This window comes from Lathamus discolor, chromosome 14, assembly GCF_037157495.1.
Source record: "Lathamus discolor isolate bLatDis1 chromosome 14, bLatDis1.hap1, whole genome shotgun sequence".
NCBI classification, from domain to species: Eukaryota; Metazoa; Chordata; class Aves; order Psittaciformes; family Psittacidae; genus Lathamus; species Lathamus discolor.
This window is the reverse complement of record NC_088897.1, coordinates 4,470,038-4,497,434: the sequence shown is the minus strand read 5'-3', so window position 1 is coordinate 4,497,434 and position 27,397 is coordinate 4,470,038. Positions and strand designations below refer to the sequence as shown.

The 27,397-nt window shown below is 55.7% G+C and overlaps 1 protein-coding gene across 2 annotated transcripts; it reads left to right on the top strand.

Annotated features, from left to right (window-relative positions):
- The first annotated feature begins 381 nt into the window (after positions 1-381).
- SH2B2 (SH2B adaptor protein 2) lies at positions 382-24,933 on the top strand. 2 transcript variants are annotated; one of them, XM_065694457.1, is made up of 9 exons: positions 382-446; positions 10,245-11,132; positions 14,166-14,267; positions 17,935-18,026; positions 20,007-20,098; positions 20,604-20,780; positions 20,894-21,087; positions 21,779-21,950; positions 22,371-24,933. In XM_065694457.1, the coding sequence occupies exons 2-9, from the start codon at positions 10,272-10,274 to the stop codon at positions 22,682-22,684; spliced, it is 2,004 nt and encodes a 667-aa protein (XP_065550529.1). In that variant the 5' UTR covers positions 382-446; positions 10,245-10,271; the 3' UTR covers positions 22,685-24,933. The 2 variants fall into 2 exon arrangements, with proteins under 2 accessions (XP_065550529.1, XP_065550528.1); XM_065694456.1 differs by lacking the exon at positions 382-446 and adding an exon at positions 1,240-1,360.
- Positions 24,934-27,397: the final 2,464 nt, after the last annotated feature.

Below are 27,397 nucleotides of genomic sequence, written 5' to 3'. Positions count from 1 at the left end.
AAAATGAGCTTTGAGGATGGGGGATACAGAGAGAAAAAGGCAGCTCCCCATTCTTAGGCAGCCCCCTCTCAGGACTGGAGGGGTTTGGGGGTGCCCTATGAGGATCTGAGATGCCCTTTGGGGATTTCAGACGTCCCCCGAGGATCTGGAGTGCCCTGCAGGGATTTGGGGCGCCCTCGCAGACGCATCACCCCAGCACATGCGCAGGGATGTGGAGACGGCCCCATCCACGGGGTGCCCGTCCCCCCGGGGTACCCCGGTGCATCGCATCGCGGCCCTTCCGCTGGGCGCGGGGTGGAGGGGGGGGCACCGGGACCCCGCGGGGCCGGGCGGGGCCCTTTAAAGCGGCGGGCGGTGGGAGGGGCGGGAGGCGGTGTTGCCGGGCGGTGCGGGGGGCGGCGGGGCAGAGCCGCGCCGGGAGCAGCGAGCGCCGAGCGCCGGGCCGGGTGAGCGCATCCCAGCGGTACCGGATGGCGGCCGGGGCCGGGGGGAGGCCCCTCGTGTTCCCGGTTGTTCCCCTCCCATCTCCGCCGCTGCCGGCCCGGGGAGGGGGGGTCCCCGTTTGCAACGGGAGAACGCGGAGTGTATCCACCCCCCCCCCCCCGCCTCCCTCCTCTGCAGCGCGGTGGGGCTGCCCCGAGCCCCCCCATCTCCTCCTTTATCTCCCCGCCGTGTCTCCGCACGGGCGGCCCCGGCTGCGTCCTGCCCCGCTCCCGGTGCGCATCGCCGCTGCTCCAGCCGGCCGAGCCCCGGGGGGGGGGGGGGGGCGGCGCTGCGGCGGGCACCGCGGCGGGGGCAGATGCGGTGCGGGGGGAGCGGAACTCGGCGGGTCCCGGCGCGGTGCGGGGCCGGGGGGATGCTCTGCGTGGGGGGTGAATGGGGGAGATCCTTGTTGTTCGCTCGGGCTGTGCATGAGGGCTGTGGGCGGGTTTGGGGGGGGTCTGCGAGGACTGCACCCCCCCCCCACACGCAGTCTGGTCCTGGTCCCATGGGGCTGCGGGGACACCCGTGGGGTAACTGCGGGTGCTGAGCTTCCTGTAGCCCCGGGAAGCTGCTTGCATCGTGTGAAGGCCTTGGGAGAGCAGAGGGGACTTTCTCCATGGTCCTTCTGCTTATTTCTGGTTTCTGCCGAAGCGGATGGTGGGGCTGATGTGCCACAGAACTGAGACCTAGGGGTGAGATGTCCTTGGGGATGATCGTGCACGCTTTGCCTTACAGCCCCCCCCCCCCCCCCCCCCCCCCGAGCTGCTGTGGTCCCTCGTTCCGGTGTAGAAGTTCATCAGTTGAAATTATGTGCTTGACCTGGAAGGACTGCGCTGCCGGCACCTTGAGGACCCTGTGAACTGGAAAGGGAGAGGAGGTAAAACTGCTCTGTGCCCCCAAAACCCCTGGGAGGCCCTGCCACTGCTCCTGTGAGAGGATGAGGAGCAGCTGAGGGAACTGGGGGTGGTTAGCCTGGAGAGAAGGAGGTTCAGGGGAACCTTATTGCACTCTAAAACTGTCTGAAAGGAGGTTGTAGTGAGGTGGGGTCTGTCTCTTCTCCCATGCTGTAGGTAATAGGAGAAGAGGAAATGGCCTCAAGTTGTACCAGGGGAGGTTTAGACTCGGTATTAGGAAGAATCTCTTCCCCAAAAGGGCTGTCAAGCATTGGCACAGGCCACCCAGGGCAGTGATGGAGTCACCTCCCTGGAGGTATTTAACAGAGGTGTAGATGTGGCACTGAGGGACTTGGGTTAGTGGTGGAGTTGCAGTGCTGGGGTAATGGTTGGGCTCGATGATCTGAAAGGTCTTTTCCAATCTAAACAATTCTCTGATTATTCAAACCTCCCCTCCATGGGGATTTTTGGTTTGGTGTGTTGGGAGAGGCATGGAGAAGGACCATGGGTGTAATGCTGGGCATCTGGGGCTGTGCTCCTTAATGGAAATAGTGCCCCTAAACTGCCCAGGCTCCTCTGAAACACTTCTCTCTCCTACCCTGGGGCCTTTGGCCATTGTGTTTGTGCTCACAGGTGGTTGCTGCTGCCAGGAGATGTGCTTGGATGGGATCGTGAGTGTGAGATCCCCTCTTGAGTTCCTCTGTTGCTTCACAGTGCCTCTCCATTGCTGTAACGCTGCAGTGCAGCCCAGGGTGGCTGTTGAATAACTGTCTCCTAGAAAAGCTGCATAATTCTTGCAGAGATGCTTCATCCTGTTGATGCCCTTTTGGGAGGGTGGGAGTTTGCCTCCTGGTGTTTGGCATCACCCAAGGCAAGGTGACCATTCTCCTTGTGCCATCGAGTGGGACAAGTCAGTCCTGGGGTCTGCATGATGGAGCCTCCTCTGCCCTGCTCTGGATGAGGCTTTTGGGTTAAAATCGCTGTCTTCTTTGAGTGTAAGCTCTTTGGTTGGCCCAGGGGTGCTGTGGTTGCTTGACTGCTTCTCTTGACCATCAGGTCTGTCCACTCTTCCAGATAGGTTCAAGCACATCTCGTGCACCCTCATGGCAGGGTTGTCTTGTCCAGCCTCCTCTTGTCCTTCCTCCTTGGAGCTAAATCACCCATCTCCTCCAGATGAGGATGTTGCTGGGTGATGCCCTTCCTCTTCCCCCTCCTCTTGTTCCTGGGGCAGGCAGAGAAACCTGATGATGGTTGCACATCTGGACCTGCTGAATCAGGCTGGCGGGGATGCCCCGGGGCAGCGCTGCCTTCCCTGCTCTTCTCCAGCCCAAAGGCCAGCAGAGCTGCTCCTGGCAGCACTCCCCTCCTGGTGCCCCCACATGTTGGTGCCCTCGCTTGCCCTTGGCTGCTTTCCCTGCCCACGGATGCCGGCGAGGTGGTGGGATAAGGGTTGGAGGCTTGTGCCTGGCTCAGTGCTCCGCTTCCTTGTGTGAGCAGAGGGAAACTGGGAACCCTGCCACTGCAGGGAGCGCCCGGTGTGCCCGCTGACTCCCAGGAACTACAGGTTTGAATCCCAGCTGGCTCCATCACAGCAGAGAGGAGGACAGGTTTATTCTAAAGGGAAAACTGCATCCCAGGCCTGACTTTGGTGAAAGGGAAAACCTAAATGACTTGGAGAATCTGCTTGCTGGGTGCAGGGTCAGGCTTGAGGCAAGGCTCAACTGGAGCCCTGCATCCATCCACAGATGCTTGCTGTGCCTCGGAAGGGGGGACCAGGAGAGGAACCCAGTGTGCATCCATTGGGAAGGCAGGAGCAGGTCCGTTCCCTGCTGTATCAGGTCCTGGCAGCATTTGGCACACAAGACCCTGGGGCAGGAAAGGGAATGTGGTGGCATTTCAGCAGGGCAGGGTCCTGTGGGAGCTTTGGGAAAGAGGCAGAGATGTCAGATACAGCCTTTAAATCCCCCCTCATGAAGTCATGGCCACCATGCTGGGTACGAAGCACTGCTTGCTTGGGAGCAAAGGGAACAGGGATGCTTGAAGTTGACTCTCCAGCTAGGGATGGCAGCCATAACGGGGTATTTTGGCATCATCTGGTTGGGATGAAGGGTTCCAAAGCCTACTGGAATTTGTATGAGGTGTTTTGCTTAATACACCACTTAAGCAATTAGCAATGACTGTAGCAGTCCTGGATAAGAACTGAATTTCCCCAGCTCGGATACCATTAGGCAGCAGTTTAACTCTGTTTGCAGGCGGGTATGAGGCAGCGATGTGTATGGGGAATTCCATCTGCAAATACAAAAACACAATAAGAAAATTCCATACGGACATATGTAGCTTCATCCCATGTTTAGTACAATAAGAGAAAACCAGTCTTGGGGGGTTCTCTGCCATAAGGAAGGGGACATCCTCGGCAGTGAGCCAGGATGGAGGCACACAGCAATGGCAATGCCATATGAGCATCCTGCACTGACCCATGCAGCTCACTCCCCATGAACACCCCTCCATGGCATAGCAATCTCCAGGGCAAGAGTAATCTCTTTAAAAGAGCTTGCACTTGTTTTGGGAATTGCAGTTGGGGTTATACTGAGGGGCTTTTCCTTGAGTTTCAGATACATCTGGGGTGGTGAGTGAGCAGTTAACCTCCCATTATACGGCACATCTAGGTCTGGGAAGGGATCACCTGAAGTACCAGGGGTGGTGATTGAGCAGCTAAAATCTCCTGTTATTTGGCATGTTTGAGCCCAGGAAGGGTCCGCCCCAAGGTACCAGTCAGTAGTTAATACCTAACGTGTGTGCATGACACCGTGCACCCCGCTGCGGCGCGGCACCAGCGCCGGTCCAGCCTGGAGGTGGATGTGCATCTAGTTTTACAAGGATGGGAAGCCGAGAGGAGGGTTTTGTTGTGGGCTGAGGGGCGGAAGGAAACGTAGGCTTAGCGAGGGAAATGTGAGATTGCTTGGTTGGGGACAGGGCTTCGGCCGCTCCTCTTGGGAGGCTCTGCTATTGTGGTGGTTAAAAATAGACTTTGGACTGGTTAGACTGTTCTGTGGGAAGCTCCCTGGCTGGACACGGGCAGGTGAGGGAAGGGACGGGAGCCTCTGACCTCCTTTACCAAAAGCTTTATTTCATTTTAAGTTAGTTTTATATTCTCGACAAATACCCAGCTTTTCTTTTGGGGTTAAGAGGGTGTCTTCGCTTTATTTCCAGCTACAACACACTGCCTCTAAGCCCCAGGCTACATTCATGATGCCCCACTGTAGCGATGCTTCGCACTGCATCCTGGGGTGGGAGGTTGGTACTGCTTGGGTACCACGCTGGTATACCCGGAGCAGTGGCAGTGCTAAGTGGCTTGGGCGATGCTCCAGGCCTGCAAGCTGGATGGAATTACTCAGGGAAGAGATTATCTAAGATCCAGTGGATCTTGTCTATGAAGTTGTCTTTGTTTTCCAGCAGCTGTCAGCATGGGAGGTAGAATGTACACTGAGGGTGGGTTTTGGAGGAGAGGGAGGGAAAACCCCTGTGATATAAAGTTGGTCAGAACAGTGGGAAATGGAGAAAACCTCAGGTTTTGCTGGGGCACTGTCCTGGGCCTGGCAGGCTGGGTGCCTATGGGACAGATCTGTGTCTGTGTCCCCTTTGCAGCACGCAGGGGTCCCAGCTAGGAGCAGCACCATGGGCTGGGGCCTTGCTCACTAAGTCAGTGGCAGGATCTGAAGCTGAGCTCAGGACACAGCCCGCAAAGCCTGGTTTCTTTGCAGGAGCATTGGCTCCTGCAGGGTTGGCATCAGGATGCAGAGCTGTGCGGAGACCGTTGTCTGCGCAAGATGGAGGAAAAAGAGTAATTTCTTGCCTGTTTTCTCTTTGGAAGTCATCTCCTTTCAGTGCCTGTGCCCCAACACACTGCCCTGGAAAATGGCCATGCAACGCTGCTGGGTGCTTTGGGGGCATCTGTTTTGAGAGCTGGTCTGGCTAATGCTGTGGCTGGGGGAATCCTCATTGACCCGAGAAGCCTTTTCACTCCAGACAAATGTTTTCTGGGCTGCAGGTGCCAGGAGGACCCTGCAGTGCATCTGGGCAGGGAGTAAAAGCAGGTATTTAATGGGGGATTGGTTCAGGGAAGGTGGTTTGACCATTGAATTTGAGGCCAAGATGCTGTTCAATGAATATTTTAGTGGGATGGACAGTAAATGAGAGGAACAAAGATTGTTTCCATTTCTATCCGGTTCAGACAGCTGGTCTGATTTAAGCTCTACAGGGTATAAATAGTACATGGAGCAACGAGGAGTGCAGAGAGCAACCAACTTCTCCCACCCTGGGGCTGTGGTGGGGATGGTAAGTGTGCCTGGAGGGATGTGTAACGCATAAGGACAGATCACTTTTGCTTTCTTGCCTTATGGCTTTTGCTTCCTCAGCTCAGCCTCTATCTGTGGTTAAAGCTCTGATGGGCCTTGAGGGCTGAGACCTTTCCCAACCCCTCATGGTGGCAAAGGAAGCCTTTGGGAGGAGGTTGCTTGGTCTTTGTGTGCTTCAGGTGTCTGCTGTGGAAGGGGGGGTACATCAGCTCCATGGCCAATGCATCCTCCATCCCTTTGGGCTTGCACTATAGCAGCAGGGACGATGCTCTTGCCTTCCTTCTGCCATCAGCTCCAAGCCCCGCATGCTGCTTGCTCTGCTCCACCATCCCCAAGGGCAGTCCCCATCCTGGCTTTAGCTGTTTCCCAGTGCAGGCAGGAGCCAGGCTCCCTTGCGAGCTGCCAGCAGGGACCTGCCTGCCAGAAGCATCACCTCGCAGCCCAGCTTTGCTCCAGGACCGGCTCGTGACTCGGGGATCTCCCCTGGCCCAGCACACTTGGGTCAGGCGCTTTGCTGGGGGAGCAGGTGCCTGGGTTTCCTCACTCCATTCCCATGGGATCACCAGCCGGGGCTTTGAATGGCATCGATCTTGCTGGAAGCCGAGCAGCTTGTTGGACTGGAGCAGCTGGGTTGGAGCTGGAACCTCCTTCCCCCTGAGCCAGGCTCTTCCTTCCTCTCCTGCCTTGGCCCTGGGAGCTCTCCCGCTCAGGTACGGATGGAGGGGTGCAGGGATGGAGGGATGCGGGCTTGACTCTCGCAGCCTCCATCCAACTGTATTTTCCCCCTTGAATTCCAGATTGCTGCGGCGCAGCCTGGCTGCACCAGGCAGAAGGGAAACGTCTCTTTATTAGGGTTGTTTCCTTAAATAAAGCCCTGGGAGCAAGTGCTGGGCTGGCTGTTCTGGCTATCCCATGACCAGCATTGCGCATTCGGGTTATTAACACCTCGTTCCTCCCCACGTCTCTGGTTCAGCAAATCCCGGGGCCTTTGTCATTGCTCCCTGATTCCTGCTTCACCGGAGGCTCTGATTTCAGCCTGGGTTTCACCTTGGCCAATCCCCAGAAATCCTTTGTTTTCCTTCCTATTTAAACCTTTTCCAAATGACAGCACCTGCACTGCTCTGCCCTTTGAGGTGTTTGGGGACTCGTGCAGGTGGGTCAGGAGCCCATCGCCAGCCTTAAGTCTCGGTTGCCACTCTGTGGCTTCCCTTTGACAACAAACCTCCTCGTATTATATATCCCTATGTCTGTCCTCACGTGTAACCCAGGCCAGGGGCTCAAGGCTGTGTCCCCTGTGCCAGTTCTGGAGTCAGCAGATAGCACCTCCAAAGGGATCTGGCCCCTCTGGGAGCACACTGCAACCCTCAGTAAGCTGGGTTGGGAGCGGGTGGCCCTTCCTTTATGAAAAGCAATCCTAAATCTGCTGCTTATTTCCATCCTGAGCCTGTTTTCATCTCGCTTCCACCGCTCTGCCCGGGATGCTGTCTGTGGCATGATAAGTTATTTCAAGAAGTGGGGCAGTGCTGTCGGTATGGAGGGGAGTGCAGGCACCGAGATTAAAGGTAAATCTATACGGATAATTGGGAGCCTGCTTCCTGCACAAATCAGGTGAATGTGCACATGCAGGTGGTGATGGCTCTGTGGTCCTGGGGGGGGGCTGCCTCCAGGCATCCCCCTTGCTCCTGGCCTCTGCTGTTGGGTCCTGCGCAGGGGGCTCACGGACCCGCTGTGGGCAGGGTGATGGAGGCACAGCACAGGGTTGGTAATCCCCACCGCCGCCTCCTCAGGCCTGCCAGATGTCTCTCCTCTAGACTTCAGTTTTATAAGTTTGCCTTTTAAAGTCTGTCACCCCCATGCAGATGAAAGGAAGATGCTGTGACGCCTCTGTGTGCGTGTGTCTGAGCCTGGCTGCAGTGCCTGGATGGCGAGGGCCTTTTGCTTGGGTTTTATCTTTTGTTGAAGTGCCTTTTTTATCATCTTCTCTTTTGCCCTTAATCTCCCTGTTGTTGCATCTTGCATTCCTTGGTTTCGGGCAGGCAAGCCCTGATCCATAGCACCGGTCCCTTCTGGAGACATGGATGGGGGGAAGTGTTCTCCCCTCATCTGGTGACACCAGCAAAGCCCTGGAGCTCAACACCCCAGGCAGAGCTGAGCTGCTCCCTTCTGGCAGCTGCAATGGGGCTTCCTCTTTCCTCACCAAATCCCTTTCTGCTCTTTTCCCTTTGCACCCTTTCGCCCTCCCTTGCTCTTGCTGTGCCTGCTTGGATCACCACCAGGATACTCCTTTTCACCTCCCTTTTCTCCTGGCCCATGGTTCAGTGCTGTGGCAGCTCCTGGGGTGATGGCAAGGAGCTGGGGCTGTGGATTCTAAAGCTGAAGGGCAGTAGCCACTGCCAGCACAAGCTGAGTTTAAACTCTCTCCTTGGCGATGGATGGATGAGGAGGAATTGCATTTGCTCAATGGGAAACAAATAGCTTTGCATTTTTCTGTTGCTTTCCTCCTGCCTCTTGGGGAAATTGAGACACTGCTCCTAAACTGCAGGGATGTTTGGTTTTTATCCCAGCTGGCACGGATCCCTGCGAGCAGGACTGCTCAGGTCTCCGGGAAAGCCCTGTGATGCTGGGGACAGCCTTGCCAGGGATTTCTGCCGGGGACTGGGGACAGCAGTGTGGGATACAAGGGGCCAGTGAGCACCTTGTGTGTGCCCTGTCCTCACTGCCTCCCTGGCACAGCCAGGGCGCTGAGCAGCATCCCTGTCTCAAAGGCAGGAAGATGCCGTGCATGGGGAGCAGAGATGCTGCTGAGGGGAAAGCTGTGTGGTCCTTAGGAGACAGCAGAGAAGCCAAGCTTCCCGGCTCTGGCTCTCGAGCAGCTCAGGGTTTCTCTTTTCAAGCAAGTGCTTTTGTTCCCTGTGTTTCTCCATTTGAGGGGGTTTGAGAGCCACTTCGAGGGCGGAGATGCTCCCGGAGAGCTCAGATGTTCCATGCTGGCAGGTCAGGAAGTGTCTTGTCTCCATAGGGATGTGCTGGGGAAATAACTGGCTCTGCGTCGCAGTCTTCAGGGCTCAGTCCCAGCCGGGGCCTGGATCGCAGGGAGCGGGTTAGCTCTGTCCCCAGTGCCCACCCTGATCCCATGGCTCGTGCCGTTCATCCGAGCAGTGATTAATTCTTGGCCATGTAAGCTGCTGGCGGGTTACTGCACATGATTTACTCACAGGGTAATCCCTCGCCAGCAAAAGAGCTGCTCTGTGAGTGGAGAACAGCAAAATCCCTTCAGCATCTATTGGGTTTTGGTGGCTTTTTTTTTTTCTCCTGTACCCTACCTACTCACTGGCCTTGGCCAAGGACCTGTCCCAGGGTTATCCGTAACACCACGATGCTCAGCAGGGAGGGTGAGGAGCCGGGGGTGAGCTCCTCCGCAGCTCAGCTTGGTCTGATGGAGATGTGACCAGACAGGGAGGACTTGGCCATGGCAGGGGGACACAAGAGCAGCGCCGGCCCCAGCTGAGATGAAGAGGCTCTGGGCTATAAAGCCTGGGAATGAGCAGTTCTGGCAGAGCCACCCAAAGCAGCAAGATCCGTGTCTCCTCTAATGAGCCTCTTAAAGAAAGAGGCTCATTAGGAGTGATGTGGCAAAGGATCAGAGCAGAAATGGGCTTGGAGAAAGGGAAGGACTGGCTGCTGGGTGCAGAGGGGAGGGTGCAGCCCTGTGTGCTCGTATGGGCGCTGAGACACCCAGTGCTCCCTCATCCCGTGCCCAGGCAGAGCACACAGGCGAGATTAATCCTGTTGGTGAATCCCCCAGGGCTGCTCCGGTTGGGGACTCCTTAGTGGTTTTATGAGAAATCAATAATGCTTTTGCATGGTCATAATCGTAAAATAAGTACAATTTATGGCTGCTGCCAGGGCCAAGCGTTTTTCCTGGTGTACGAGGTGGAGAGGGAATGACACAAAAACGCTTTCCCACAGCGCTTCTCTTTGCACCAGGGCTGCAAAGCTGCTCTTACAAAGGCCCTGGAGCACAAGTGTGATGGGGAACGGCTGAGGGACCGGGAGAGGTTCGGTCTGGGGAAGGGGAGGCTCAGGGGGGACCTGATGGCTCTCTATAACAATCTGACAGGAGGATGGAGCCAGGAGGGGCTGGGCTCTGCTCCCAAGGAACAAGGGATGGGACAAGAGGAAATGGCCTCAAGCTGCCCCAGGGCAGGTTTAGATGAAGCTGAGGAACAATTCCTGCCCCAGAGGGTGCTCAGGCATTGGAACAGGCTGCCCAGGGCAGGGCTGCAGGCACCGTCCCTGCAAGTGCTCACACCCCTTGTAGACGAGGCCTCAGTGCCATGGGTCAGTGGTGGCCTTGGCAGCGCTGGGAGCGGTTTGATTTAAGACCACCATTTTTTGACGATCCTAAAGCTCTTTTCCAACCCGGCTGATTCTATGGTTCTACCTCCACGGGGGAGACCCCGTTTGGGGCTGGCTGCCCGTGCCCATGCTGACGCTGTCCCTTGCCCCGCAGCCCGCTGGCAGGTGGAATGGGGCAGCCATGAACGGCGATGCCTTGTGCCAGGAGCCCTCCTCCCCGCTCCCCGACTGGAGGGAGTTCTGCGAGCTGCACGCGCAGGCGGCCGCCGTCGACTTCGCCCAGAAGTTCTGCCAGTTCCTGAAGGAGAACCCTCACTACGACACCCCCGGCGCGGAGGCTTCCTTCTCCCACCATTTCGCCGCCAACTTCTTGGACATCTTCAGCCTGGAGGTCAGCCGGGTGTTCGTGTCCGACTCGCCCACCAAGTACCACATCGTGCCCTTCGTGGGGCTGCAGAACTGCCACGTCCCCTACGGGCGCGAGGTCGCGCCGAGGAAGGAGGAGACGTCCACGGAGTCCCTGGACAGCATGGACACCCCGATGGGTGCTGGCCGGTACCTGAGCCCGGCGCAGCAGGTACAGGCACGCAAGGTGTCCTCCTACGGCCAGTCCCGCAGCTCGGAGGATGTCTCCATCCACGCTGCCGCCAAGCCCAAGTTCAAGAAAGGCTTCTCCTTGAGGAACATGAGCTTGTGCGTGGTGGATGGCATGAAGGAGATGTGGCACCGCAAGTCCTCTCCGGAGCCGGGCGCCGAGGCAGCTCCCAGTGGCCGGAGAGCCGAGAGGGAGCCGTGGCCGGCCGGGGGCAAGGAGCCCGGTGACCCCCGGGAGAAATGGACCCACAAGCTGCGCCTGTCCAAAGTGCCCTCCTCCAAGGTGGAGCTGGTGGACATCCAGAGGGAGGGGACGCTGCGCTACATGGTGGCCGATGACACGAACTGTGTGGGGAGCTCGCAGTGGCAGAAGTGCCGCCTCCTGCTGCGGAAAGCGGTGAAGGTGGAAGGAGAGAGGTTCCTCCTCGAGTTTTATGTCCCTCCAAAGGTGAGTCCTGGCTTTTCTCCACTCTTCTTCTGAGCCGTTCAAGCAGCGCTTGGGCTTTGCTTGAGGCTTCCACTGCGGAGCTGGGATGATTGGGGACCATGTGGTTGCGATGTGAATGGATGGGATAGCATGGTTGAAACCTATCCAATCTGCAAGCCCTGACTGCTGCTGTTCACCACTTGAGCCCCCTCCTTCCCCACAGCCCTTGGGAGAGATGCTGAAACCTCTGCCTGGTCCTTTGTTCCCCAAGTATCTTGGTGGAAAAGCACCCCCACCGAGACATGGGGTGTCCAGGCCATCCAGAGGGTTTCTTCTCTTCCCAACTTGTTGCAGAGACATGTGATTGAGCGATGGCTCCTGCAGCAGCAGCATGGCTGGGATCACTGCCTGGGCTTTATGCTTTAGATCTCGGAGGGTCACTACTCCACTTCCTGAAAGCAGGTTTGGTTTGTGGTTTTCTTTCAAATACAATAATTCATTTGGAATAATTTTGCACCTGCGAGGTCTCCCCGTGCTTCTGGTGATGGAGGCAGAGACACCAGTGATGCCCTCTGGGGCCGGAGCATCACTACCATGGGTAGGGTTTGCAGCTCTCATCCCATACAGGCCCAGCTACATAGCCTCCTGTGCAGAGAAACACTTATTATTACTATTATTATCATTATTACTACCCATGGTATCACTTTTTCTTGCCTGCATCTGTTGTTCTGTAACTTCAATGAAAGCTTCAAAAGCAGGAGCTGGCGTGTCCCTGGCACATCCTCCCTCTCCTTCTCACATGCATCCTTCCCTGCATGCGATGCAGGGAAATGTTGTCCCTGTTTTCCTGGGGGAAGGGCTGAGTGGTGGAGCAGTGAGCTCAAGAGATGGGGGTTATGAGACCTTCAGTCTCCTCCTTTGCCTTCCTTCCTTCTCCCGTGCTGAGCGAAGGGATGTGTTGCACTGCCTGTGCTAACGCAGTGATTGCGCCTCATCTGTGCTGTGTGCTCTCCTCTCTGAAGAGCACAGGGCAAATAATGAGCTGTTCCCTGGGGCTTTACTGGCTGTATGTGCTGGTAATGAAATCTCCAGCTATTTAAGTACCTAGGGAAGAAAAATCTCATTTACTTCATCTTCTTTCCCCACTTGCATTTCAGTCCCTGGTAGCAAAGCTGGGCCAACATGAGCCCTCACGCCAGGCATGCGCCAGGGCTCTGCGCCATGGGTCTCTGTGCTGTAAACCCCGGTGACCCTTGGTTTGGTAGAGGAATGCATCCATACATATGGATGGCATCTGCATTTTGTATTTTCTGAGGCCAAGATGAACTTTGGCACTGGTGGTGCTAGTCGGTGCCTCTCACTTATTCATTACATCTTCCCTAATAAAATACAAACATGAGTTTAAACTCCAGTGCATCCCTCTAAAGAGCAGCTCAGCACTGGTATGGGTGATGTGCATCACTGGTAGCTGACTCTGGGCTTAATCAGCACAGCGACTGCACCAGATCCACCTGGAAGGAAACCACGGTGTCCATGGCACGATGCACAGAGCATCTGGCGGATGCAGGCTGCACCGAGCATCACCAGTGTATCAGCTGGTCCAAAGGGACAATAAACTCAGGGTAAAATGGAACAGCTTCTCCTCTTAAAACATTTGAGAGAGTGCTCAGAGAGGGATTTATTTCTTAAGTGATTCTTGATTTGCCTCTAAAAATCCATTTTGAAATGATTTTATGGCAACTTTTATGAACGTTGTCTGCTCTTCTGTTACAATCGCACCCTGCCTTGCTTTACAGCTTTCCCCCCTCATCCCATCTTGCTTTCCATCTGGCAAACGATTCAGCTGTAAAAGTGGCACCAGTCTGGCACAGCTGGAGGAAAACAGCTTCTTGGCTTCAGCAGCCCACAGCCTTGTTTTTGTGTAGGCCCTACAAAAACTATGCTCATCCCTTTTAAATCTTTAAAGGGAAGAGCCCTCCTGGAGAAGACCCTTCTCTGGCTCCCGGTGAATTAACACCCTGTTCTGTTCTCTTTCAAAGCAGCTGCCTCCTCCTTTCTGACCCTCTCCCATGCAAACACCAAGATGGAAAAATTCCCCAGGGCAGGATGAGCCCGGAGGCAGCACCGGAGCCCCGGGGCTGGTGGAAACGAAACATCCCAGAGGGGAAAAAGCAGTTCCTGTTCTGTCTCTTAGATTTATCTTCCCCCCCCCCCAGAATGGGAACTGAACACAGCATTGGTAACCTGCACCCACCCCCTGCACCCAATGCACCAAGCGTGTGTTTCAGTGACTAAATCACATCTCTGCTTCCCGCAGCTGTGATGCTCCAAATCCCAGAGTCCTGAATCCCGGAGCTCCGGATGGTCCCGGACCTGGGAAGCAGCTCCAAGAGCTCCTTTGGGGGGAATTGTTATAATTAAAGCAAATATCTGGGGAATTTGTGGCTCAGCAGAGTGGGAGGCACCGGGTCCTGCCCCCACATTGAGGCTGCAGCGGATGCTGGGGGCCCTTGGGGAAATTCACTTGTCTTTCTTTAATGTAATTAATTACCTTTATTAAAATAATTAATGACATTCGCCTGTGTTGCTCAGGCTGCTGCATTGTGGCTTCTCTGTTGAAATGCCACTCCTGCGCTGGATAAACTGGGTGTCTTCCTGGGCTGCTTTCCACATAGGAAGCATCCCCCATCAGATAACACAGCTCTCTCACAGGGTATCTCCATAGGGAGAGGGCTTAAAAAGGAGAGGAATAAATGGTCTTGGCAGAGCTGGCGTATGAGCAAGGGGGAGGTTTGGCAGTTAAATGCACTAACCTCACTGTCTGCCACTGGGCCTCCTCTTGGCTTCATTCAAAGAGCTTGGAGTTCTCAGGCACGTGAGGGAAATCAATGCTTTCCCCCCTGCTGTGTAATAACTGTGCAGGCTGAGGCATGAGCTTGCCTCCGAGAGCCACGTTGTGTCGTCCCCCAGGACAGTTTGATTCCATTGAGTGACTTTTTCTTATTATTTATTGATTTCTTGTAATTATTTTCCCTTTGTTTCTATTTTTCCCAGGCTTCCAAACCCAAGGTGAGCATCCCGCTGTCGGCCATCATCGAGGTCCGCACCACCATGCCGCTGGAGATGCCCGACAAAGACAATACCTTCGTCCTAAAGGTGAGAGCAGGGTGGCAGTGGTATGTTATCCCAATAGGAACACCATATGTGCCCGCATCCAGCCCCCACTGCAGGGATACTGCGTCCCCAAGGGGATCATTGCCTTGGCTTTCAGAGCTGAGATGCTTACAGCACTAATGGTCTCCATGGAATTCCTGCCTTCCCTCCCTGTGTTGTGTCCCCCCCCCAGATGACGCAGCCTCCACCTGATGCCCGGGTATTTTGGGATCAAGCTGTTTGCCTGGCTTTTACCATGGGGTTTTGCTTCTCCGTGTCACCAGGAGATGGTTAAATCAGTGTCCAGAGACAACCTGCAAAGGAAAACACTCTTTGGTGTGGCTGCCTGTGGTTTTGTGACTGCTGCTGCCCCAGATTGTACATGGGATGCCCCGTGCTGCACATGGTGGCTATTTCATTGACACGGGGCAATGGGAATGGCTGTGCAGGGCCACCAAGGCCCTGAGGCTCAACCACCCCACGTAGGTCTGGGGCATGAGCAGAATGTGGAAGTCCCTCTCCAGAAAGAGTTTTCTATATCACACAATTACTGAGCTCAATGCTCCCTCCTGCTCTGCTGAAAGGCAGCAGCCTGTCACAGCAAATTGGGGCTGCATTTCAGTGTCCTGGCTCGGGGCATGACGTGCCACCATGATGATGGACATGTTGTTAGGGATGGCATTTCTCTCCAGCTAATGAGGCTGTGCCTCCCTGCTCATGCTAATGGACTTGTGCTCTCCATCAGAGCTGTCTGATGTGCATGGCTGGAAACTGGCACATGGATACTGGGGGAGCACCAGCAGTCTGAGGATTTCTGTGTCCTGCCTCTGCTAAGGAAAACCCCTTCGCGTGATGCTTCTCCCTAAAATCATGTGCCCCCACCGCACATTGCTGTGGGAAGTAGCTCTGTACCAAACCCAGCTCCTTGCAAAGGTCCCACACCTTCTCCTGGCAGCCTCCTCCAGGACATCCTCCCTGCCCAAGGCTTACTGCTGTTCATCCTCAACCTCTGCTGTGGTCAGTGTCCAGCATAGACATGGAGGCTAATCCAGCTGTTTTCTTCCATGCCTCAAAGACCAACCTCATGTGTCTGCTCCTCTCCAGACTGAGACCAGGGTGGTCCTTGCTTTCCTTGTGGGCCCTGGAGAGAGAATTCCCCAAAGTGGTGTGGTGCTGTGGCCAGCAGTGGATGGGAAGGATTGCTTCCCCTTTGATTGCTTCCCCTTTCTTCTTCCTCTTTTCCCAGCCCAAGTTGATCCAGTTGCTTTCTTGTACCCTGGTGATGCTATTGATTCACATGCAGCTTGTGGGCTGGTGTAACCCCTCAGTGCTTTCTGCAGAACTGCTCCAGAGTGGTGCTTCCCCAACCCAAGCGCCCGCAGTGATCAGTGTGAGCCCAGAGCTCGCCTGTGTCCTTGAGCGGGAGGCTGGTTTCAGCTCTTCCTTTCACTGAGCATTTCTCAGCTTCCACAAGTTCATTTGAATTCTCACTTCATCTTCCAACACACTCGCAGCGTGGTGTCATCCATGAATTGATTAGGCATCCGTGCTCTGCTTTTGTCCTAATCATTATGGAAGAGCAGCATGCATGAAGAGTCTTTGATGTGAAACGAGAAGGAGCTTCTGAGCGCATCCCTCAGCTTTGACCATTAGCATTTGGAATACATCAGCTACTCCTGATCATGTTTTCTCAGGTCTCATCCCAGCCGTGTGTTGCTCCCCTGCTTGCTGGTGTGTCACATCAGTGTGACACTGCTTCCACCCACCCCTGGGAGCATGAGCAGATGGGTTTGACAGGGTCCTGGCAGATCCCTGCTGGGGGGATTCAGCTCTGGGATGCTTCCCTGGTGCCTATGGAGGGTTCATTTCTTGTGCTGCTGGAGGCAGGCTCTGGCCTTGTCCTCTTCCTGTCTTCTGGAGCCAGACTTGCTCTCTCCACTCCCCCTGCTTACAGCTCTGTGACTGCTTCAGCCATTTCTTTAATTACCCTTGGGAATGCTCCAAACCCCGATGGTCTGGAAGTGCCTGATTTACCAGGTACCCTCCTGCCCCATCCTGGCCAGGGCACTTGCCCTGCTGTGGGGTTAATTGATGCAGTCGATCCTTTAAGCAGCCAAGGCAGCACTGAGCCTTTGCCCTCCGCTCCCAGCTGTCAGCACAGGATTGCTTCTCCCTATTCCTGACGTCCCTTGTTAGCTGTAATTCATTTCATGCCCTGGCCCTTCTTGCTGGGACATCTTATTGCCACTCTTTTCCATCCCTCTTTGCTGTCTGGACTCGGAGAGGCAGTGAACCACCCCTCAGTGCCAGGATACAGATTAGATGGGTAAGAAAGGGATCTGGATGCTGTGTTTTCCCCACTGCTTTCCCCTGTATGGGACTGATGCAAAGCCCAATTTCACATGCGGGTTATGATGGGTGGAAAACCCCCTGCCTTGTTCAGGGAGGCTACACTGCCAAATTGCCTAAAAATGAGCAGGCAGCCTGTCCCCAGCACGCACCAGACACCAAGCACAGGCAGTTTTTCCATTGCACAAGCAGGCACTTGCAAAACACCCAAGCCCTGCACGTGCTTCACTTGCTGTCATGCTCTGCATGAGAGAGCAGCCCTGTCTCCCACGTCAGCTCCATGCATTGCCCTCAGAAAGCCAGAGAGGCTCCTTTGCTCTGATTAAACAAAATAGGGGGGCAATGGGGGGAATCTTTGCTGTTTCCTTCCTTCTGTCTGGGGCAGGATCCCCCATGCACAGCCCCAGGCTGCAGCAGGGGAGCAGGTTGCTGCTCAGCCCTAGCCCAGGCACTGGCAACTGCTTATTTCCAGGACAGTGATTCAGTTGTTTGTGATTAATTCAATTTGCCAGGAGGCTGTCTCGGCTGGGAATGTGATACCCTCCCGGAGTCAGGGCTGCCGCACCAGCTCGGGAATGCGATGTAGAAGGGGTCCACAAGGGATGCAGGGAAACCTGCCAGCATCACACAGCATCGCGTCGCACGGCTTCTAAGCCCTCTGCTTTGTGGCTGATGCAGGGCTTTTTGCGTCCTCCCTGGCCCCAGAAAGGCCCAGCTCCTTTGGGCTTGCACTGTTAGAGGCTCTTGTGCATCCTGATGATGGGGTTTAGTATTGTTTACCTTCAGTTAAAGTGGGTTTCGCTCCTACCCTGCTGCAGTCAGAAATTGGAAGCCTCATGAGCCAGCGGGAAGAAAATATAAGAGGAGTGGTTTAAAACTCTTGGGGTTAGGGGTCTGGCAGGATTTGGGGCAGAGAGCAGCATGGCTTCTGCTCTTCCTGTGCAGATGTAGCTCTTGGGGGGATACTGAGGCACCCAAGAAGCGAGGGATGCTGTCTGTGCTGGTGCTTGGTGCTGTGTGCCCTCAGTGCCATCAGCCAGGGCTGGTTTTGCCATGGAGCTATAAAAACCCTGTGGTATATTTGCTGGTACTGGCAGGTTGGGGTTTTTCCTTCAAGCCCCAGCTTTGATCAGGGGTCACCCTTGGACACCCCAAAGCACTTCTATGGTCATCCCTCAGCATCACTTTACTGGGGTGAGACAGAGCACTTATCCTCTCCTAGCAACAGGTGAATGTGGGGCTCCGGTTGGGTTATGGGGTGTGCTTTGCCCTGGGGTGTGTGGCAGGACCCCAACCTGATGCTGTCCTGCATTGCCTGCAGGTGGAGAACGGGGCTGAGTACATCCTGGAGACCATCGACTCGCTGCAGAAGCATTCCTGGGTGGCAGATATCCAGGACTGCATCGACCCCGGGTAAGGCTTGCGGGAGGATGGATGGTGCTGGGCAGGGACGGTGCCCACGCCACCGAGCATGGGTTATTGCCAGTGGTGCAATTCTTGGTGCTTGGGTCATTGCAGAAAGTCCCTGACACATGCCAAAGCCTGGAGGCAAAGTCAGCAGCCTGTGTATGTCAGAGGTGCAGCCTCGCAGAGCACTCCCTGCTTGCTCACCCTTTCCTGCTCAGCCCAGCAGAGGCAACTGGGAATAGAGCCCTCAATGTGGGAAGCTCCTAACGCCCACCTTCTGAAGCTTTTATATTGTAGCTGAGCTATCTTCCGCGTGTGTTTTCCAGTTATCCATAGTATTTTCAAGACTCTGCTGGCTTAAATGGGTTATTTGTGTTTTGATCATGGTGCCGTTAGCACTGCAATTGGAGTCACAACAGCTTGGCCAAAACTTCTCATCTGCTGCTCCATCAGCCTGTGCAGCAGACTGCATGTGAGGGAGGTCTGTGTGCCTGGTGCTGCTCCCTTCAACGGGCTCAGACACGTCCGGTCCCAGGGAGGCAGGATCAGCCCAAGCTCTCCATGGGCTCTGGGAATCCCTGGTGCTGCCTTTCTTGGCACAGCTTTGGAAGAACAAGGTGCCCAAGCTTGCAGAGGTGAACAGAGGCTTGGAGAGGCTCCAGCCACCTCCAGGCTGACTTTGCCCCTTTCTGCTTGAAAGACACAGTTTGGACATTATGGGACCAGTGACCATGGCCGCTGATGCACGAATGCATCCCAGGTCTGCACTCCTCAGCTCCTTTTGCTATGTTTTAAACTGGATAACGCAAGAGGTGACACTGCTGATGGAGGCGATGCTGGCAAGCATCCCTTGCTTCCCCACTGCATGTCTCAGTGCTGGTTTTCCAGCCGGAGCCGTGCTCTCCTCACGCTGCTGGCAACCTCCCAGCCTCTTCTATTTGCTTAGCACCCAGCACAGTCCCGCTTTGGTCTCCGGACGTGACTGTAAAGCAAATAATAATGAACTCCAGAGCAAATACTAATGAGCTGTTTAATCCACGGACACACGCTCGGTGCCAAGAACGATGCCGCGGTCGGCTCCCCATGCTTTTGCCAAGGGCTGGAGCCTGGCGATGGCTTTTCTGCACAGCGCTGCTGGTTTTGGTTTCCTTCCTCCCTCCTTGTTTTTAACCGTCTGCAGCTGAATGGCTCCCAGTGGCTGATTCACTTACTGGCCACTCAATAATTCAGCAGCTCCCTCGTGAGCCGTTACCACGAACGCAGCCGCTTCCTCGCTGCCTGTGCCCACGTGGCTGCCGTTCAGCAGGAGCAGCCAAGAGCCAGGATAAAAATAGGCTCTGGAGCAAGCGTGTGGGGTGTTTGCACAAGAAGGGTGCTGAAGTGCAGGGGCAGGGTAACTGGGATGCTGTCTGTGGGGCTGCGCCGCTGCGGCCACCCCCTTGCGCTGTTCCCAGTCGCTGTCTCTGTTCCTCCCATGGTTTCTTGATGTCATTTAGGGATGTAATTCTTGTGGGTTCCTAATTCCCTTTGTGGAGGGTGAAAGCGAAAGCACCTTGGGTGGACGGTGGTGGTGGGAGCGTGTGTGTATGTGTATGGATGTCTTCCAAAGCAAAGGCTGAAAGTCAAGGTAATGGATTTCCATTCAAACCAGCCAGGCTGCAGCAAAATACCACAGCAAGGACTGACCAGCATGACCCATGCAGTGAGGGCTTTCAAGGGGTTAATCCCTTCCATGCCAGTTTCTGACCCGCAGAAAGCCACGTTGTTTGCAAGCTGTTCTGCCCCTGGGTGCTGTGGGGGCTTCTGTCCACGGCAGCCCCTCCAGGAGGATGCAAGGAGCATCGGGATGTGCTCCTGGATCACAGCTGGAATTCTGTTTGCTCGAACCCCCATTGCATGCCTGTGAGCGGCGGTGCCATGTGTCTGTGTGCGTGTCTGCAGCGTGGCAGGCAGCGAGTGACCGTCTGCTCTGTGCTCTGCCCCCAGGGACAGCGGGGACGACATCGAGCTGGCATCCTGCGTGCAGGGAGCCTGTCTGCCGGGCAGGGTGTCCTGCAGCTGCGAGTTCCTGGCTGATGGTAAGGACCTGGGCAGGGCGGGCATCTCTGGGTGCCAGCTCTGGTTTGGAGGGGACCAAAAGTGAAAGAGCCTGAAGTTGGTGCTGTGGGGATGGATCGGCCTCTGTCCATCGCCTTCCTCACACTGGGGAGCTGGTCCACCCCTATTGAAGGCATCAACGTTGCCCCTGTGCATCCTGGTATGTGCAGAAAATCAAGTCCCTGGGGTCTTGCAGGCACTGGGGTCTCTGGGTCCCAGCGAGCAGTCTCCACTCGCACAGCCCCACCTTGTCTCTGTGCCAAAGTACAACACATCTGTGCCTGCCATACCGGTTGCACTAGGGGAATGAAACCCAGCACAGGCTGAAAGTGAGCTGAGAGCCCCGCAGGCTGTGACCAGAGCCATAACCTAGCCCTGAGATGTCCCCGAGAGCCAGAGGTGCTCCGGTGTGGTTTGCCTTCAGAGCAGGTCAGCCCCAGCCTTATCCAGTGATTCTGATCCATCCCTCCGCAAACTCCCTTCCAGATGTGCCCAGGCCTCCAGACAGATGTGCCCTGCCCGGGGCTCACACCACTACCACAGCCCCCGCTGTTCCTGCACCCCATGGCCGGGGCAGGGACTCCCTGGGGGAGCTCCTGGCACACGTCCCACTGGAGAGCTTCCTGCAGACACTGGAGTCCTCCCCCAGCGGGCACCTCACAGGTACCGGGATGCGGGATGCGAGCCCAGCGCCTCGCTCTTGGGATTGCGCAGGGGAAGGGGTGGGAGAGGCGACATGCGGGTGCTCCCTAACCCCCCGCTGTCCCTGTGGCCAGGGGAGGACAGCGAGGCGGAAGCGGAGATCAACCTCTCGGCCTTCCCCTGGTTCCATGGGACGCTGTCACGGATCAAGGCGGCTCAGCTGGTGCTACTGGGGGGTGTCCGGAGCCACGGCTTGTTCGTCATCCGGCAGAGCGAAACGCGGCCCGGGGAGTACGTCCTCACCTTTAACTTCCAGGGGAAAGCCAAGGTGGGTGTCCTCAAATGTCAGCACCAGCCCTGCCCAGCACCCTGGGCTCCTTCCCACCCTCCTGGGGCTCTGTGAGCAAGTGGGGGCCATAGAGTGACCCCAAACACTTGCATCCTAACAGGGCATCCATTGGGACCACTTCCCCTTGTACCCCAAGAGCCCTCTGCACCCTGCCCAGCCCCTTCAGCACTTTGCAGCTGGATCAGTGCCTGCTACACAGGCATAAGGTTAAGTGCCCCATGGGAGCCTGGCGCATCAACCCCTGCCCTCTTCTTGTCTTCTCCATGTCCTGAAGTAGATGGATACGCTATGAAAAGTAACCCATGCGCAGTTTTCTGCTGGATCCCTTTTTATCAGTGCACACAGCTGAGGTATAACCTGTCCTGAAGAAGTAGTTCAGGTGGGACGTGGGCTTCCCTAGGCTGTCTCTGTCACTGTGATTGGAGCTGCAGCCCCCTCAACTGCACCCACTCTTCTCTGACTGCTTCTGTATGGTGCTCATCACCAAGAGGGGAGAAACTACTGGGGCTGCGGCAAGAGGGGTTTTGCAGGAAACACCCTGCAGCAGGAGAACACTATGGAAAAAACAAGTCCTGTGTAAGGAGCAAACCTCCCTTGGCTGACGGAGGAGATCTGGTGATCGCAAGGGTGAGCATCCCCTTGGCTCACCCCCTGTCCCCTGCACTTGCAGCACCTCCGCCTGTCCCTGAACGAGAGCGGGCAGTGCCACGTGCAGCACCTCTGGTTCCAGACCATCTTTGACATGCTGCGCCACTTCCACACGCACCCCATCCCTCTGGAGTCGGGTGGTGCAGCTGACATCACCCTCCGCAGCTATGTCGTGGCCCAGAGCCCACTGCCTGGTAGGTGCTGGGGCTGGGCAGGGCCATGGGTGCACGTGGAGGGTTGGGCTGGGGTCTTATGTGGACCTAAAGGGGATTGATCCCTGGGATTCCTCCATTGATCCCTGCCCTAAAGCCGTGCTCGTGCTGGTGTGCGTGGCTTTGATGATGCACCAGGATAAATATCATCCCACGGAAGGTGAATGTGCAGTGCCTGTGTGTCCCTGGCTGTGGATATCAGTCCCCTGGCTTGGGCAGGAGGGGAGCAGTGGGGTCTGTGGAGCTTGGAGCATTGCGCTCTGCTGGGAGAGGGTGGGCAAGGGCTAGGGAAGGACAGGGTCAAGGATGGAGCGGGTGGGTATGAGAAGGTGCCGGTGAGGGAGAGGGAGGGCCAAGCCCCCAGGCAGCACTGGAGGGGTCAAGCTCCTGTCTCCCTTGCAGATGCTGGCCCCCCACCAGCCCTTGTGTCCCAGCCGCCGGGGTGCCGGCTCGACCTCCCACCTCCACACTACTTCTGCAGCACAGCACCCAGCGGCCCGCCGGCCCCGCCGCCTGCTGAAGGGGTGGCCCTGGCCCCCGCTGCCACCGCCCCGGCACCCTACCACCGCCTGGAGGGTGCCCTGGGCCCCCGGAGCCGCAGTGACAGCGTGGAGCGCCGGCCGGAGCCCCCCGCCGCCAGTGCTGAGGACTACCATGATGCTGACAGTGCCCGGAGCCGGACCCGGGCGGTGGAAAACCAGTACTCCTTCTACTGAGCCTCCCCATGCCCTGGAGCTGGATGGTGTTGGGGGGGGGGAAGCGGGGTACCTGCACCCCTCATTGCTGCACCAGCCTCGCCACCTCCTCCTGCCACCACTGGCATGTCCTTCTTGCTCCCTGCCACTTCTGGGAGCCGTGTCAGCAGTGGGCAATGTCCCGGCTGGACCTGGTGCCAGCCCCAAGGTTGGGGCAGTGCTGGGGGTTTGGGAGGCTGAAAGTGTCAGTGCCATTTCAGAGCTTGCAGGCTCTTTTCTTTCCCTCTGCTCCAGGAGCTCTGCCAGGGCCAAGCATCCCTGGGGATGCCCATCATGGGAAGGCAGCCCAAAGCTGTGCCAGGCTCCATCCCCCAGCCAAAGGACCTCACACGTTCCCTCTGGTGTGAAAGCCCAGCGTGGCCAACATCCCTTCTGGCACCATCACCCTGCAGCCCAGCTGCTGAGGGGCTCTGGTGGTTTGGGATGACCATGGAAATGGCAGACCCCCATGCAGAGGCTTGTCTTGAGTTGTGAGGGTTTATCCAGGCTGGCTTTCAGGCTCCCTCTGGGACACACGTTTCCCATCCTCTGCCAGGAGAAGTTTTTTTCCAAAGCTTAATGAATTGCGTTTGAGGAAGGTTTTTCTGCTGTCCTGCCTCTTCTGTTCTTTTGTCCTTTCTCTCCTTGCTCTACCTTTCTCCTCCTTTCTTCTCTTCCCCTTTCTTCCTTCCTCTCTTCTTCGCTTTTCAAAACCTACGCTCTCTCCAAAGGCATCAGCTCAACCTTCTGCCTTCTCCCTACCACAGCTAGGCAATATTTTCCATTGCTTCAGGCAAACCTAGAAAAACATGGCAACACCCCTCTTTGCATCAGTTGTTAGTCATTCGGGATGGCTTGGGGTGGTCAGACAGAGGTGAGGGGCAGCCTTGTCCTGCAGGCTGGGCTCCTGGAATGAAAACATTACACACGTGCAGTTAGATGTTATTGAAGGTTGGGGTTCTTCTTGGAGAAATAGAAATGCCCAGGCAAAGCAAAAGGAATGGGGCCAGAGCCAGCTGGCCACCAGGACTGCCCTTGCCCATGGCTGAAGTCCCTCCCTGGTGGATGTAAAACACTGCCAGCGATGGTTATAGCAGCACTGGACCAGGCGCTGTAGCAATCACTGCTGCTTGGTGGCTTTCTGCTCCACCAGTAGAGCCAGATGCATCTATAGCAGGAAAAGGAGGTCCCCTGATAGAGATGAGCCCTGGAAGAGAACGTAGAGCTGAAACCTGCTGTGGCATTGGGGTGGTTTACAGGATGTCCCATGTGGGGTGGGAGACCCTCCGACAGGGCAGCTTTGCTTGCACGTCCCTCTTGGTTTGCCTCACACAGCTTGTCTTACCCATCACCAGGCCTCCCAGCCCCTCATGTGGCTTCCAGGCCTGGGTGGCAATGCCAACAGGACCTGAGTGAGGTGGTTTGGAAGTGTCTGGATAGGTCTCCAGGTAAAGGCTATCAGTGCAAAGAGAGGTACGAGCCAAGCTGCGGCTTCACTCAAAGCCCCTTGAATTTGCCTGGAGATTTGGGTTGTGTCAGTATTGGTTTTCCAGGTGCCTTCTGTCCTGAGTTAGCAAAGCACTGCAGCCACTTGTCTCTCCCACTTCAAGAGGGAAGGAAAGGCATCTCCAAGGCTTCTTGCCACCTCCTGCAATGTGAGAGCCGCCTTTCTGGCCCATGGGTGTGAGACAAGGGCTGGTAGATCTCATTCCTGCAGCAAATGCCTCCTTCTCCCTAAATGCATGGCCCTTTAGAGGGCAGCAGGAGCAGTTTCCTCTGGCAGGGATATTTCATCTTCCTCAGCACAGCTAAACCCAGCTTGGAGGAGCCCGTGCAGCATGGAGAGGCCAAAGGCTCTTGGTTGATGGGCTTAACATGGACTTGCTTCCTTCACACGCGTGGTGAATGAGGTGGGGGACATGTCTGAACACAGCTCTTGTTCTTCACTGAGGTCCCAAGGGACCAGGTAGTTGTGGATGGGAGCACTGCCTTACAGCCCTTCAGATGGTGGCTGGTTTTGCCTTTTTCTGCATCACAGGATAGGAAAAGGAGGGGGAAGCAATGATCTGCAAGCAAAACTGTTCATTTGTAAATAGGGAAGAGTCTGGAAGAGTTTACTGTTCTGTAGAATAAATTAATTTTATTTAAAAAAGCCAAAAGGGACTTGTTAAACAAATGGAGACCTTGAGTTCCAGTTTTAAAATAAAATCACTTGCAAAAAGGACAGCAAATGAGCTTGGGCCTTTGCTGCTTTGCTACAAGAAGAAGAGAGAGAAGGAGAGGATGCTGTCGTGTCGCATATGTGTACCTTATTGCTGTTTCGAGGCAGTTGAGGCTGGGCTCAGGCTGTCTCTGCCTGATGGAGTGCACTGAAGGTGGAGGAAGGGGTATTCTCCTCACCATTGAGCAGAGGGAGGGGAAGGACAGGTCCAGGCTGTGCAGGGCAGGGTTTCCTCTCCTCCCAGGCTCTGAATATCTTTGTCTGCTTTGGTGCTGGTGCAAGCTGAAACACCTCCATCCCTGGAGCAGCACAGGTAATGGTGAATTAGCAGCCCTGGGGCCTGAAGATGGCCCTCCCTTCCCAAAGACTTGTGCTAGCATCTCCTAACAGCCCAGTTCCTTACAGCATGTGAATCTCCCCTCCTATGCCTTCATCTCTCTTGGGAGGCAGTGCCTCACACTCTGCTGTTGTATGTCTTTCTGCTGAGGATCCCGTGGGGAAACAGGGACATTGTCCCAGACTGTACTGTCACAGCTAAGCAGCCTGACAGACACGGCTTCCAGACGCAGCTAACACATGGCTCTGGGGGGGCGGAGGGAGTTGCTCAGCTCTGTAAGCAGGCCATGGTTGTGTCATGCTCCGTTCACAAAAACATTCCCACCCTAAAAAGTTTCCAGAGCCTGGTTTCCAGTCCTGGAGGGCTCATCCATGGGGAGCTGGGAGGTGACAGCCCTTCTGTATGGACCTCCTCCTTTACTGCCCACAAAGCAGGGACTGAGGGCTGTGCCTGCAGTGTAGCTGCTCCTCCTGTATCACCCTGAGCTGTTCACACCTCAGTGTATTAGCAAAGTGGCTAGTTTGAGCATGAGGCTTGCTGGCAAATAAGCTTTCCTTTCCTTTTGCAGGGCTGTGGGAGGGCAGGGGCAGGATACAACAGTGCTCTGCATCAAACACAGAGATCTAGTTGTGAATCAAGGGGAAAGCAGCCTGGGGTGTGTGCCAGCAATGCCCTCTGCCCGGGACACAGCGGGATGCTCTGCAGGGATGCTGGTGCTGAGCTGCACGCCGGCAGACACCATGAGGGGAAGTGTGGCTGTTCATGGCTGCTCCTGCCTGCCTGACATACAAGGTCTTTCTCAGCAAAGGCTTACAGTGCTTCCATAAGGATCCCTTTAGCAGGAAATCTTCTCAGAATGCCTTTGCTTCCGAACACAGGTGATTTTATTTCCTACGGATCAAGAAGCTGAATTTTGTTGTTTGACCTATGAGAACACCTCCCTGTTCTAACGAAAATCCTCTATGCCCAGTAAGCCCAGTCCTGCCCAGACCCCAGCCCAGCACTTCGATTGCATGGGTGTTGTATGTTTGAATAGTCTGATGAAATACCTCCTATTTTTGTATAACCCAAGTAATAGACTTATCCCCTATCCCCAGAGAGATGTATTTTAAAAGTAATAAGTGAAAAGCACATCAAGACTCTGCACCAGTTCCCTAGACATGTCGTTTGAGAGTGAGATGCTCCCAGTTCTCTTTCCCCACGCCATGTGCGTGGGCTCTGTCGGATGGCAGGCAGCTGCCTGTTGTTTCCCAGGGCTGTGAGCTGTCACTGGCACAAGCCACGGTTTGGGCAGGAGAATCGAGCTGCCCAACTGCTCCCTGCAGCCCTGGGGCTGTCGCAATGTTTGCGGGCATGGCTGCCATTCTGCCTTCCACTGTGGAGACAGGCACGAGAGGGCTGAGACCTGGCTGCTCATCATTCACACCTCTGCTTTGGGAAGCTGTGTTTGGAGAGGTGGCCATGACAGCAAGGAGGAAGAAACAGGGTGACTTTTTACAGGTTAGTGAGCTAAAGTGGCCCGTGTTGTGCTCAGGACTCAGCAGAGCAGAGGGGAGAGGAAACTCAAATCAATTTGCAGCAACTCTCCTTCTAAAACCCGTTCTGCAGTGACTGAGAGGGGACGGGAACATGTACCTGCCCCAGCCTCTGGAAATGGAGCTGGTGTCTCCCTGGTAGGGGCTGAGTACAGGCTGGCACTGTCTGGTTTGTGTCCTGGTGAGCTGAATAGGACCCAAGGCTGGGAGAGCTGTGGGCACAGGAGCTCGTGAGCTGGCAGACAGCATAGGGGAAGCTGCCTGCATTGCTCCAGCCAGGGCTTCTACTGCAAGGATGCCTTCCAGGGCCAGCCCGGCCAGCTGGGAACTCAGCCAACACTAAATTCACACCATTCTTTTACAAATCAGGCTGGTAAGACAAACACGAGGCATAAACTGGTGTGATTTCCATAGCAACCTCAGCAGAGGTTGAAAAGTCTTTTGTAAACATAGGGCTGAACCTGAGGATCAGCTCTGATTTTCTTCAGGGAAAAGGGAAGAGCGTGAGGGCTTAATAAATTCAGGTCATACAAACAACCTATAAATCTCTGAAGGAGCCATTCCCAACCTCTCTGCTCCCCTTTCTGTCACCCTCTCCGCAT

Bases quoted from the DNA above. Each gene is read 5' to 3' on its own strand.
- SH2B2 (XM_065694457.1), top strand. From the start codon at position 10,272: ATGAACGGCGATGCCTTGTGCCAGGAGCCCTCCTCCCCGCTCCCCGAC. The intron at 18,027-20,006 runs GTAAGGCTTGCG...CTCTGCCCCCAG, and splicing joins CAGGACTGCATCGACCCCGG to GGACAGCGGGGACGACATCG. The intron at 20,099-20,603 runs GTAAGGACCTGG...ACTCCCTTCCAG, and splicing joins CTGCGAGTTCCTGGCTGATG to ATGTGCCCAGGCCTCCAGAC.